Raw genomic sequence first — 13,508 nt, 5'->3', positions numbered from 1 at the left:
AATCAGACTAGATTGCTCTTTAAATATAAAAGTATATTAAGAGATTGCTAGAGCAGATATCAGGTATATATGATAAGATAAGATGTTCTAAGATGATCATACCATTGGGGTATTTATAGCCGAAGGTAGGTTTCCAAGGGGTTTAGCCGGCCCAACACGCTACCAACTGTAACCTATGCACGTGCCTTGCCTGTGAGTGGTGGATAGGTAGCGGCTGACACAGAGCAGGCGTGTCGTGCACTCTTCCTCTTCTGCCAACTACAGGCTAGGCACGTGGTATGGCAGGAGTTGGTGGGTAGGCGGCGGCTATTGGTCACAGTGCTGTGGCGTGCTGTCTGCCATGCTGCTGTCAGTGAGCTGTCGCATTCTTGGTCAGATCTTTTGTCTGTACCTCGTCAGGTATCACACAAAAGATCCTCCATCATACGGACTGGCTCATTTAGGCGGGAGTTTTCCCCCTCCCGCCTTTGCTCATTCCTTCAGGTGACACTGGGGAGTTAAGTGCCTTGTGCGTGTAGCCATGCTGCGCGGGTGGCCTTCCCTAATGGCTTGTATCCGAGGCTGCGGGGACAGGCGGAGTCCTTCACCATTGGGAGGCATTTCCTGCGGGACCAGCTTGCGTACTGCCGTAAGGACGTTACGTCTCTGAGCATGGTTGGTCCTGCGGATCCAGTTGGTCTCTGCGCAGACGTCCCTGTTTAAGGTGAGTCTTGCGGGTCCAACTGGGCTCTGCTGGGACCTACCTCTTCACCAAGTGTAATGGAGTTTTATTCACAATATAGTGTTTTCTTTTTGGTATCTAACCTATATACCAAGTGTCACTACCGCATCGATACCGTAATGAGTCGAACCAATATCGACCAACTTTTTTATATTTAGATAAACTTTTTTTGTATATCCGTGTTTTAATTTTCGGGTCCGTTGCCAAGTTCCCGAGAATATACTAGCTGACATAATAACATGTTTGTTGAGATTCACAAGGCTACCAAAAATCGATACGTCAACCTCACATGTGCACTTAACTCGTTTATTCAATGAGCTCATTTTAGGATGAAATTTGAGTTTAAGCTCATTTAAACTCGGCTCTATTCAAGTTTTTAGTAAGCCAAACTCGAGTATCTTAGGTTAGGTTAATATCTGATAAGCAGGCCCCAAAACCATGTGGGTCAAGAACCTATATTTTGAGGCCCGCACAACGAACTTAAACTAAACTCAAACTCGGTTAGTAAACAAACAGATTGTATTCATCTTTTTCCTCCAGACAAAATCGTACAAGATTATTATTAATAATATAACATTTACACAAAACCGACTACAAGAACCCGCCTAATTAACTCAACTTCTCAACAGCGATATCATCTCGGGTTCATAATCTACAACGAACCTACTTGAACCCATGATGGTCAACCGCTTCACCAAACTATCACCGCCTCCGCAAAATGTACATTCTCCGCTACTAAGGAAAAAAGCTCATATTTTGACTCTGTAGCCTTTGACTTTTCAGGTCAACGATAACGCATTTTAAATCTCTTCATCCTTTGACCATCAATATGATAACCACATCATATGATCTTCGATACTTTAAATCATTGATGCTTCTGGCCGCCTTGTAAATATATCACGGTGTCTATAATATGTAGATTAGTTGAAAAAGTATGGTGATTTAAGAACTTCATTTAAGTCAAAATCTCCTCTTTGGGGTAGGGGTGGGAACTGGAGTCCTGGATACGTTGTTTGAAAACTCTCGAGCAGCTGAGAAGGGCAAAAGGGTCATTTACAGTTACAAATATGAGAAGGGCAAAAGGGTCATTTACAAGATGGTGATTGAGATATGCTTACATTTTCAAGAATCGGCGTTCGATAAAGCTCGACAAACTTTTCTCGTAGTATTACGTTCATCTTGTCAACATCGCATGCGTGTGTCCAGAAGGAATCATGAACACCTGTCATATATAAATAATAAGATCTTGAAATAAAAATATAAAATATATTTATTAAAGGGACAAGACAAACCTGCAAAACGCAATCCCGCGTCCCTACAAGCTACTGCAGTCATCATCATGTGTGTACCATCAAGTGAATGCACAAAATTTGGCGGGAATGCGGTTCTTTGTTTTTTAACCTCGACCTTTATCAATAATAGTGACATTTAGAAATCTCAGAAACTTATGATTGAAAAAGAATAATAATTTATATGCAAGTAATTTTGATAGGCGACGGGAAATTACCGTATTACCCTCTCGTTGCAAAGCTAAGACCTGAAGAGATGTTTTTATCTGCAACCCATCATTTAGACACATTCAGAAAGTTGAGTTTTTAAGGTCAGCACATTTCAAATATGATTTTAAAGTTACTTACAATATGGCGTTTAGTTTTAAAATACGGTTGCACGACAGGAAGGCCTAGAGGGGTGGTCCACCGAACGGGTTGATTTTCGGCAGCAATCACCTGTAAAAATTTCATTTATTAACAAGCCGAATTGAATTTGCATAGTTCATTTAAAATTATTATAAATATTCTCAATTGGAAGATACTATAATAACATAGAACACATACCTTTGCACAGTCACCAAGCCAACACATAGTACCACGGGCCGCTTCAAAGATCTCTTCAAGGGCCTCCAGTGTGACCTATGGCAGGATAATCACTTGCAGTTTAATATAATGACCAGACCGTAAAATATTTCGAAAGGCAAATATTTAATACTTTAGTAATAAAGTTTTTGGTAACATATTAAATCAGTTCTTTACAAAATTTTAATTAATGAAAAAAGTAAAAGTATTGGTTAGTTGGCCCGGCCCAGTTTGACCATGTTGACCATATTGATTAGTTGATAGATACTTACTTTAGCCGCATAACAAGATGCACTAAACAGCAGTTGGTCATCAGTAATATGACCCTTCTCTTGTAGTCTTCTTTTAATTTGTTCACGGGCACCGACAAATGTAACACCATAAACGGAGGTCATTACTGTTTGTTTGACTAATTTTCTGTTCACCTGAATAGTTCCAATGATTTTATCATCGATTACTGAATGCATTGTATTATATAAGAATAAACTAAAAGCTAATTTTAAATCATTCATTCCAAATTTTCTCAAAAAAGACTGTAAAAGCATAAAACGAACCTGTCCGATTAGAAGCTTGGCTAGTACAGCATTTGGATAACTTATTGGATCTTTTTCACTGTCCCGTTTCATGATCTCATGGACCCTAATGAACCAACCAAAACATTAAAATAATTCAAAAAAAGTAAGCCTTTTTCAAGAAAATTAGTTGACTTTTGAAGTCTAATTTATGGTTTCTCATGCTCAAGAGGATATCGGCTCGATAATAAAATCAAATCCATAACTATTGTATTACAAGTCGATTTTTTTGTCGAAATTTTACATGTTCTCGTCATATTTGAAGTCAAAGAAGATAACCATGTTTGACCTCCAAAGTCAAACTAAGCTACTTAAATACATATATAGTTAATATAAAAAAAATCTTCACAAGCTAACCTTACTGCAATCTCTGAGTAAACATCAGAAGGCTTCTCTCCAGCAACTAGATTCACTGCAGCAGCTTCTAACTGCAAAAGAAGAAAAGCATTTGATAAACATTCATTCACATGCAAAAAAAATTCAATAAAAAAAATTTATCTAAAAATACTGAAAAACTATGTTAAAAATGGAAACGTACAGTGTCTCGTCCTAATGCAGCGTAGTGCTGGAGCCCATTACATGAACCATCCTATAACAAAATATAATTTTACAAAATTAACTAAAATATAATAAACGAGTCGAGCCTAAATTCAGAAACGAGCAGGTATTACCTGATGAACTGGCAGATGAGAAATGACAGTATGAGGTGATGAACTTTTTAAAGTTTCTGATAAACTGATACAAGCTGCTAAACACTGAAACGGGTCTTCAGCGGTTAACCACCATCGATTTCCACCGAGCGGATTATCAGCCGAATCGATGATATCATTTATATGATCTTCCACAAACTGTAATCGACAGTCATACGATAGCTTCTCGACTCCAGAACCGTACAGATTTGCTAAATGTATTCTTAACCAACGCAAGCCCGATTTCCCTAACGGTCTTCCTTCAGCAAACTCGAGAATCCCTCTACATAAATCAGAACTTAAATGGTTTAAATGCGGGTGCATTGGATATGCTCGGCCCCGAAAGTCGAGATTGTGAGGATAATAAAAGCCTTCTTCGTCTTTCATCCTTCGAGCCACCTAATAATAATATACATAACTATAATATTAATTACAATTGAAGTGGATAATAAGATAGCAACGGGATAGAATAATTACCGAAAGCTTTAATTCAATGTCGCATCGTTGAGAATGTAATTCTTGGTTGAGTTTCTTTGCTTTCCTCACACTCCATCTCCATTCCTTTACATCACTCAAGTCTTCAGAATTCAAATCGGGAACAGAAACCTACAATTAAATGAAACATATTTCTTAAATTTAAAGTAAAAAATATAATAATAATAATAATAATAATAAAGCACAAAACTTGATATGCTCACGTCTTCTCGATTAACAAGACCAGCAATATCACCGCCTGCAGCCCAAATGCTTTCAACAACATCAAGTAATCTTTTATTTATTCTCCATTTGGTGTCTCCAAGTGTATCCAACGCCTGCTCATGTCCAATTTATACCAAAACTGTTTACTTATGTCTCTTTACAAATCAAAGAATAGTTAACTGTTAAATGTTAACAAACAGTAAATGAAGTTCATACCTCATATATTTTCTGCATTTGAAAAAATGGAGCATTCTTAACTGCCTCTTGTTGTTGTTTCGACCCGTGAGTACGCATGAGATACGAAGGTAAGAAGAAGTGTCCCCCGTTGTCATACCTGAAAACGAGTGTATGGCATTTTCATTTCAAAAAGTTGATGTCACCAATTTTTTTTATTTTTTTTTATTTTTTTTTAAATAAACATATAATAGCATCAAAAGTTAGTTAAGTTAATACCCTTTCCACTTTCTTGGAGGCACTAACATAGGCACGTAAGGAATTATCATGTGTCGAGCCTGCATTTAACATATTAGAGGATTAAACATATTTGCTAGAAAAAAAACATAACCTATATAATATAGGGTCTTGATAGTAGAAGTTGAAAATTGACGGGTTGGATAACAGGTCAAAACCGTTTAGGGTCAAAATACACAATTTGTGTGAAATAAACTGAAGACATAAACTAAAAGGATAACTTACAGTTCTTTCAAGTCCAGTGAGAATCGTTTTATCGCATTCAATAACGCCACACTTTCTAATTTGACTGCAAATTTTAATAATATTAACTTAAAGTTAGTTACTTTGAATCTTTTTTGACCTATATCGACCTAATTTGAGCTTGATGTACAAACACATTGAAAACAAGATGCTTTAAAAGAAATGTTACCCCGATTCCATTGCTATAATCTTAAATAAATGTCGAAATGCAGGTCGAATATCAGGTGGCGCGTCAGCTGACTGACTAACTGGAGATTGAACATAAGCCACTTCTGTTAATAACTCGATAAGACGACATCCCAGCTGTATAAAATAAACAATAACATTACTACTAGTCATTAAACATTAACACATTATAATCTTACTATCATAAGTCATTAGAATTTTTAGAAACATAGATCGGTGAGAACGAACCTTTGCTTGCTTATCTCTACCCCAAGGTATATATTCTTCGTTTTGCAAAATCTTTTGTACCTCCCTTATTTTTTTCCGTTTGATTAAAGTTTTAACACGTTTTCTAAGCATCTCGTTTTCTTTTGCTTCATCTTGCTGAGCTTGAATCAAGACCTTTTTTGGGCAGTTCTTGGTTTTCTCCAAGAAAGTTTGTATTCTAACCTGCAAATTACCTCTTAGTACATATCATCTACAACATTATAAAAAGCAATATAAATGCCAATGAATATTTTTCTAGTAACCCAAAACTAATGTCTTACAACCAATATGTTATGTATAAAAATAAAAATGATCAGCCAATATGTGAAGTGATGTGTTGATTTTAACTAAGGGGACATTTGTGGTTCCTTTTTGAAAGTGGTTATTTGATTATTAACTTATCAAATAATCAGTTAAAATTATTTGGGTATAGTCAAATCAAAATTTTAAAACAATTATGATCTTTATATTATTAGGCTTGTAAATGAATTGAACGTTTAGTGAACTACTCGTGAATTGTTCAGCCGAAAGTTCAATTATATTATAAGCAAAAGAACGAGAACACAACTTTTTGTTCATTTAGTTAAACGAACGAACATGAACACGGTCCCGTCATTCATTTATGTTCGTGAATGATTGTTTAAGTTCCTTCATTTAAATTCGTTTCCAGTTCTATTATATAATCATTTAAATTTTTAGGCCCATTACAATTTATGCAATGAAGGAACTTAACTGGTGTTTGCTCGGGTACATCAGGCATCGGTTATGCCTGTGAACTATCTGCTTATACTATTAACAAACAAACACGTTTAACTGGTTGTATTCGTTCGTTTGTTCAGTTAACATTAAACAAACGAACACGAACTTTTTTTTTAACACGAAAACTTACAGGCCTAATAATTCAAAACTCATCCTAAGTTGCTGGCTGTCTACTTACTTAGTAGTCATTAAATAAACCCCTAACCAATCAAAATTAGCAACCTAAATACCAGTTACATATACAACAAAACCAAGTACGATTTCGAAACAGAAATAACTAACTCACCTCCATCTCGACCGCCATACCAATCTGAATAGCCGCTTGAACCACCCTAACATACCTATAATCATGTCCCATCATCAACAACCCCATCATCTTATGCATAACAATAATAGCCAGTTTATCCGCAGGCAACGAGTCAATATACGGAGCATACGCCTCCTGATGCTTCTTCGTATTCGGCGACTTCTGCTCCTTCTCAATCTCCTTACTCAACGGCTCAAACCACCCTGCAAACAATGACTTCACATAAGGCAAATTAGGCGCCAATTTCTTCTCACACATCTCTCTTTGAAACTCCCTATACTCTTCAGTCATCTTATCCCAAGCCTCAGTCTCAGCCTTAATCTGCCGCCGCCTCAAAATATAATAATTCCTTTTATCAAATTCCAATTTTACCCTTTTCTTGTATTTATAAAAATTCTTGATTAAGAGAGAACTAATCCAAGGAGGCTCTTGAAGGTAAACCCTTTTAGGGTTCATCTCCAAATTGGAAACAGAGTCAAACCCATTTGTGATTTGTTGTAAAGTTGCAAGCTTTTCAAGATTCTTGGTGAAGCTTTCATCAATGGAGTCTGGTAAAGGGTGGGAATGGGTGGTGAAAATTGGGTCTTTTAAAGAGGGTAATTTGAGATTGTGTGGGAAAGAAGAAGAGTAGATTAATGGGTTTAAAGATGGGGTTTTGAAGAGGTGGAGGTGAGTGGTGGGTTTGTGGGGTTTTCTTGGTTTGACTAATTTGGTTGACCATGGAGATTGGAGGTCAGTGGAGGTGGTGGTGGGTCTAGGGTTTGGGGAGAAGATGGCAGCAGAGGAAGCCATGGGTGGGTTTGGGTGAGAGGTGGATAAGGGTGGAAATAAGGTTGAAGAAGAAGACGATGATGGATGAGTAAACCCAGGCTAAAACCTTGTGTAGGACTAGCCCTTGTTGGTTTCTTAAGTTTTATGGGTGAGGGTAAAATGGTCTTTTTGGTATTTTTACAAAATATCAAAGATAAAGTAATTAACCTATGAAATTGGGTCTAAAGAGATTTTTGTGACAAAATGATATTTTAGTTCATTTCTTGATCTTGGTCTTGTTTAGTTGTTTTTATGAGTAGCTTCCTTAGAACACATAGAGTGGGAGTATGTGAGGAGGTGGAGAAAAGCGGGGCCGGGTGAGAACAACCTCCCTCTTTTCCCGGATTTCTCTTAGGTATTTTTTTATCAGTTTCTCTCTGGTTTGTGTGGAGGAATGAAGAAAAACAAGAAGGGGGGTGTCTGGGAAAAATGGAAGAAAACGGATATAGGAGGGCCGGGAACACCATCCACTGATTTTTGGAAGAAAATGGGAAATGGGGTGACTTCGTGTGCTCTTAAGTTTAAATTATAGTAAATCAGCAATCCCCTTCTACAATAATATCTTATAAACAAGAAGGGGTGGCTGGGAGGGAAGAAAACAGATATAGGAGAACCGGGAACACCATCCCCTGATTTTGGAAGAAAATGAGAAATGGGATGACTTCATATGCTCTTTAGGTATAAATTATAGTAAATCAGCAATCCCCTTCTACAATAATATCTTATGATTTAACTTTAGGAACAATACCTTTTAAGGCTGTAAAATATGAAAAAGACGTAGTCTATGTTGAATATATGATTTTCAAAAGTTTCGTGAAAACTATGATAAAAATGATAGAAACAAACAAATAAATGTATATAGATAGAGTCTGTTTCTGTTAAAATATGTTTAAAAATGTGATAGTTACTAATAGGGTTGGTGACACATTGGAAAAAGCAAAACCTTTAAAGTACCTAGGTTTGAAGGGTCTTGAGTTCAAATCTCATAGACAACAAGCATTGAAATAAGTTCTTCGTTCAAAAAACAAAGAGAGAATTAGCTATATTTGGTACAACTAGTCCATGCACTAGCTAGAAAAAAGTAGTGGGATATGATTACTTACCAACTCAGTTGTCTATTAAGTATCGTCTTAACAATTGCGAAGCTTGACTTAAGATATATGGGAGCGAAACTAAAATATACTTTGTAATGTAGCTCGTCGAGCTTGAGTGCTTGACTGGTATTTCTTCTCGTTGAGGGTTTTTTACTTGAAAGTATATACCACACGCATTAATAATGCTAAATGAGTATATAAGTTTCAGACCCACAATTACACTTAAAACGTTGAGAAATAATCAAAAATAAATTTCTCCATTCTATCCAAAGTCCACCGTAAAGCTACATCACGTTTATCCTGTTGGGATTAAATATGGTATCCCGATTTAGATAGGTATACAGAGTTTATCACTGAGTCAACTTACCAAATTGTATAATTACATTTGTATAGATTTGAGCCTGTCATCTTACATTTGTAAGAGGACATCATACCACTAGACCAATAGATCATAGTTAATAGGGTTAATAGCTAGTTAATCTTTAGTTTTTTCTCTATGATATTCTTGTTTACTAACTTAATTTTTTGTTAATTATTATCTTAACCTAAACATTATTCCACATTAAAATTACTCTCTTTGGGTTGTTGTTATAGATGCTAGTTATTTGTAAGCAGTGCTCGACCTTCGATAATCTAACTACACAATGCCCATTACTTGTTCCAAGATCAGTCATTCCACATTACTTGTAGCACATAGTCGGTATCAATTACTATTTTACTTGGTCGAAGATCGGTCGTTCTCCGGAAGAAAAAAACACAACAAACAATTGGTACCAATTTTTATTATTTCTTTTTACACAACATAAAGCCAAAAAATAATTTAAAAAATCCAAAAGCAGACATATATGTAAGTCAAAATAAGAAAACGAAAACATATCAATAAATATGTGCAAGACAAAATAATTGTCCTGCTTCATAATTTTAAGTTTATTTAACTAAAGTTGGGCAATTTATTATGTTTAACCGTAACTGATTAATGAAAATATCTCAAGTCAACCTTCAAGTAAGATTCAAACCCAAATGAAGTTCTGATCGTCTGTGAGAGAAAAAGAAAATCGATTGGATCTTGTAGGATTCTCATGAAATTCTTCTATTTCTTCCAGAAGCATATGACTAATCATTTGCTTCTCACGTTCCGTAAATAGTTGGGAGCCCAGCGGGACGTTGAGGAATGTCCCGAAATATGTTTTGGGAATTGGTTCATCGATTAAACTACAAACAAACAAGTTAATGGTTTAAAAGGATAAATGAATCGAAGTTATATAATTAAAGCAATATCATGTCTAGCAGGAGGTAATGGAATGAAAGCAGAATGGAAGGGGAGTGAAATGAAATGGATCATTACTACTCCTTTGTCTTGTTTGGTTAACTTATGAAAATGGAATGAATTATTACTTTATGTTGTTCACTAGGAAAAAAAACTCACATGAATGAAATACAAATGACAAAGATACATACCTCAAAATAAGTAAAATTAATAAAACAAAAAAAAATGACAATGGCGACGGTGACGGTGGTGATGACGACAATGGTGGAGACGACAGTGGTGGCATGTGGCAGCGGTCATGTGGTGGTGGTGGAGCGACGCTGATGGTGGCGACGACGGAGGTGGTGGCGGTAACGGTCAAGTGGTAGTGGTGGTGGCGGCTACAGCAGTGGCGGGTGATCAGGTGGTGATGGGGGTGGTGGCAGTCAGGTGGTGGTGGTTATGATGGCGGGTGCTTAGGTAGTGGTGGTGGCGGCGGCGGTGTGGCAGTCAAGTGTAGCGGCGATGGTGGTGGCAACCAAGCGGAGGCGGTGGTGGTAGTTGTCAGGTTGTGTTGTCTAGAGAATAGGGTGGAGGGGGAATGAAAAAAAAAGGAGGGGGTGAGAAGGAATTGATTTGATGGAATAGGATTTCTTATGTAATGGTTGATTTAATTCCATTGACCAACTAAACACTCATTTTTTCGTTCCACACAATTAATTCATTACATTTCTCTTCCTATTCCTACATACAAAACACTACCTAAACTATTAATTTAGGGCCAATGAATTGTATAAAAATGTGTATACTATTTCTTTTGTATGCTAAGCAGTAATTAATAATACCTTAAAGTGCTGTTTAAGTTGGTGGGCCGAAGATCACACAGACCCAAAAAATTAATACCAAGCCGGCCACCACTAGATCCAGAACTCATGTAAGAGATGTGAACCTAAATATGGCATGGACTTTTAACCCAAACTTTTATGCTATTTTATTTTCTGAAATATTAATACTCAACAATTAATTTTCTAAAACATATGAAATAATTATGTTTAAACAACAAAACATGACATACTCATTGTCTCCCAATTATTAAAAACTAAATGCCCACTTAGTTTAAATTTTAGCTTAATAACCCTTTCAACAACTAAAGTAAGCATGTTAAATAAGTCAATCCGTAAACCTTTGCCATCAACTCAACCTAAGCCGTTTAACGAAACGTGTTTACGGAATCGACATAAAACGCACCCAAACTTATTAAACTAAACTCAAATCCAAGAATGATTAATATAAAAAGCACCACCATTAGACCATAACTTCTTAAAACAATCCAAACATCCAAACAAATGCAATATGAATAAAGCTAGATATCATCCAATTCCATGCAAATAAAACCCTAAAATATACCAACTTGTACCTCACGCATTAAACCTTGTATACCATCCACATATGATCACGAAATTTACCATTATACCCCTGACACCCACCGGAAATATTCACTTCTCTCCACCCCAACTCCAACGTGAGTTGCTTCACATTCGTCCACAATTTTGCTCCGGCGACTAACCGAACCTCGCTCCAAGTACTCGCGCAACCAATTACGACTCCCACCTCCAATCTCCACTGCCAACTCGTCCACGACATACTCAACCGAGCCTAACGAATACGACCGGTTCAATTCGGACAAATCCCGTCTAGGGTTAATACTTCCAATCTCAATACGCAAACTATTACTCCGGCTGATGTTTTCGACAGTTTCATTCATAATATCCGCTTCTGCGCTACGGCTTATAGCCGAGCGACAGAGCGGACATGTCAGGTTGCATTTAACCCATGCATCAATGCATTCCACGTGGAATGCATGGAAGCATGGGAGCCGTCTGAGACGGTCTTTATCTTCAAATATTGACAAACAAACCGCGCAGTCGAGTTGTTGTTCATTGTTGTTGTTCACAGTTATTGAAGAGAAAGTGAACACTGGCAGCCAGTCGAGTTGTTGTTCATTGTTGTTGGGGATTGATACCATGTGATTATGCATGTGTTCTTCGTTCGGATATCCGGAAACAATGTCGATAGAGGCGGTCTGCAGCTTGAAGAAGCGGATTAGGAAGTAGATAAAGGCCAAAACGAGGGTTACGGAAGTGAGAATCATTAATATTATGAATATTAATGTGTCGTGATGGTTTGAAGCAGTTTTTTATGTTGCGGTACCGGTGGTGTAGTATATTTGAGGAATGGCGGTGTCAGTGGGGGTTCCGAAGGCGAATAGTGGTGGCGGTGGCGGTGGCGGTGGCGGAGGCGGAGGAGGTCCGGTATGCATAGTTTGGTGGTGGTGATGGTGAATGTATGAAGGGCTTAATTACTTTATAGAAAGATGGTTGAGTATATATTCGAGAGATTTGTTTGCATAAATAGTTTGTTAAAAAATATCTATTAAAATTAGTATTTTGTTAGTTTTTGTTGTAAATATAGATATTATTATTGTCTTTATTATCACAAGAACTATCAATGACCGATATAGATTAGATTGTTTCTAAAGTTTTCCTCTTTTTTAAATTTTATAAACTAATTGACATCTCACTGTATTTAGGGTTGTTACCTGGCTCGTGACTTGCTTGAGAAAAAGCTTGAATCTAAGCAAGTCGGTTTGGCTCGTGGTTCGATCTTGGCTTAGCTTGTTAGCTCGTTTTGTTTAGATTGAACCCTAAATTTTAATATTTAATTAAAATAATAGCATATCAAAATAAGAAAAAACAATATATGCCACTTGAGTTTTAAAACATTATAAAAACAGAAAAACAAGAACAAATATAAAACATATAATGTTATAAAATTTGTAGATATAAATTTTATATAGTTGTTCAAAATTATATTTTTGTTGTCAATATATCAATATCTATAACAATAAATTAAAAAAAAAAAGTTAACAAGCTCGAGCTTGGTTTTTCAGCTCAATAAATTTAACGAGCCGAGCATGAACCAACTCGTTTAAGTTCGAGATTGAGCCCGAGCTCGGCATGTCTCATCTCGGCTCAGATTACAGCTCTAATCGTATTGCATACCAATTGATAATATGCAAATATTCTCTCATTAATTATCTTCTCATATTCTTGCTAGTAGGTTCGTTACAAAACATGATATCAGCAAAGAACTGCTTTAGGAGTTGAAGGGTGTGTCACATTAAATAAATCGTATTTGTTCTTGTTTCAATCTCCCAACATAATCCTTATTATAATTCATACAAGAAAAAATTACAAATTTTATCCTTTTGAATAATCTAAATTATGGAAAGGGTCCTTTTCGAAAACGACTTCACTCTTTATCCTTTATTTGCATGTTTGGCTCGGTTTTAGTCCTTTACACTAACGGATGTTAAGTTTTTCAGTTAACTAACCCCATGTGCACCACGCATGAGGGCATTTTAGTACTTTCACCACTTGAAGGGCTACTTGTGTAAAATAATCAAAAATTGTAATTTATAAGATTATTTTACAAGGATTGTTTATGTAAATTTGGCAAGTTGGACCCACAGGATAACCTTTCCCAATTCCCACCCTTCTTCCTCCTCTCATCAACTCCCCACTCCCATTTTCTTCATGTGCACCGCCGCCT

At 36.5% G+C, this 13,508-nt stretch overlaps 2 protein-coding genes across 2 annotated transcripts; both read right to left on the bottom strand.

Annotated features, from left to right (window-relative positions):
* Nucleotides 1-1,520: 1,520 nt before the first annotated feature.
* LOC143534483 (DNA-directed RNA polymerase 3, chloroplastic-like) lies at nucleotides 1,521-7,591 on the bottom strand. Its single transcript, XM_077028958.1, has 19 exons — nucleotides 6,726-7,591; nucleotides 5,663-5,863; nucleotides 5,418-5,551; nucleotides 5,231-5,294; nucleotides 4,988-5,046; nucleotides 4,751-4,868; nucleotides 4,534-4,647; nucleotides 4,313-4,441; nucleotides 3,818-4,234; nucleotides 3,685-3,735; nucleotides 3,504-3,574; nucleotides 3,129-3,213; nucleotides 2,847-2,999; nucleotides 2,557-2,631; nucleotides 2,359-2,448; nucleotides 2,229-2,276; nucleotides 2,014-2,128; nucleotides 1,840-1,943; nucleotides 1,521-1,752 (listed from the first exon to the last, which is right to left on the bottom strand). Exons 1-19 carry the CDS (start codon nucleotides 7,536-7,538, stop codon nucleotides 1,642-1,644), a joined length of 2,952 nt encoding a protein of 983 aa, XP_076885073.1. The 5' UTR covers nucleotides 7,539-7,591; the 3' UTR covers nucleotides 1,521-1,641.
* A 3,773-nt stretch (nucleotides 7,592-11,364) lies between these two features.
* LOC143534450 (E3 ubiquitin-protein ligase ATL4-like) lies at nucleotides 11,365-12,048 on the bottom strand. Its single transcript, XM_077028935.1, has one exon. The coding sequence runs from the start codon at nucleotides 12,046-12,048 to the stop codon at nucleotides 11,365-11,367; it is 684 nt and encodes a 227-aa protein (XP_076885050.1).
* Between the last annotated feature and the right edge of the window lie 1,460 nt (nucleotides 12,049-13,508).

Source organism: Bidens hawaiensis, unplaced genomic scaffold (assembly GCF_021521415.1).
Source record: "Bidens hawaiensis isolate Kalapana, Puna unplaced genomic scaffold, B.hawaiensis_p1.1 tig00010168_1, whole genome shotgun sequence".
Taxonomy (NCBI): Eukaryota; Viridiplantae; Streptophyta; class Magnoliopsida; order Asterales; family Asteraceae; genus Bidens; species Bidens hawaiensis.
The sequence above is the reverse complement of the archived record's forward strand: the minus strand, read 5'-3'. Positions and strand labels throughout refer to the sequence as shown.

Excerpts from the sequence above, each read along its gene's own strand:
- LOC143534450 (XM_077028935.1), bottom strand. The coding sequence starts at position 12,048 with ATGATTCTCACTTCCGTAACCCTCGTTTTGGCCTTTATCTACTTCCTA.
- LOC143534483 (XM_077028958.1), bottom strand. The coding sequence starts at position 7,538 with ATGGCTTCCTCTGCTGCCATCTTCTCCCCAAACCCTAGACCCACCACC. Across the intron at positions 5,552-5,662 it reads GTAGAGATAAGCAAGCAAAG|CTGGGATGTCGTCTTATCGA; the intron begins GTTCGTTCTCAC and ends TATTTTATACAG. Across the intron at positions 2,632-2,846 it reads CATCTTGTTATGCGGCTAAA|GTCACACTGGAGGCCCTTGA; the intron begins GTAAGTATCTAT and ends ATCCTGCCATAG.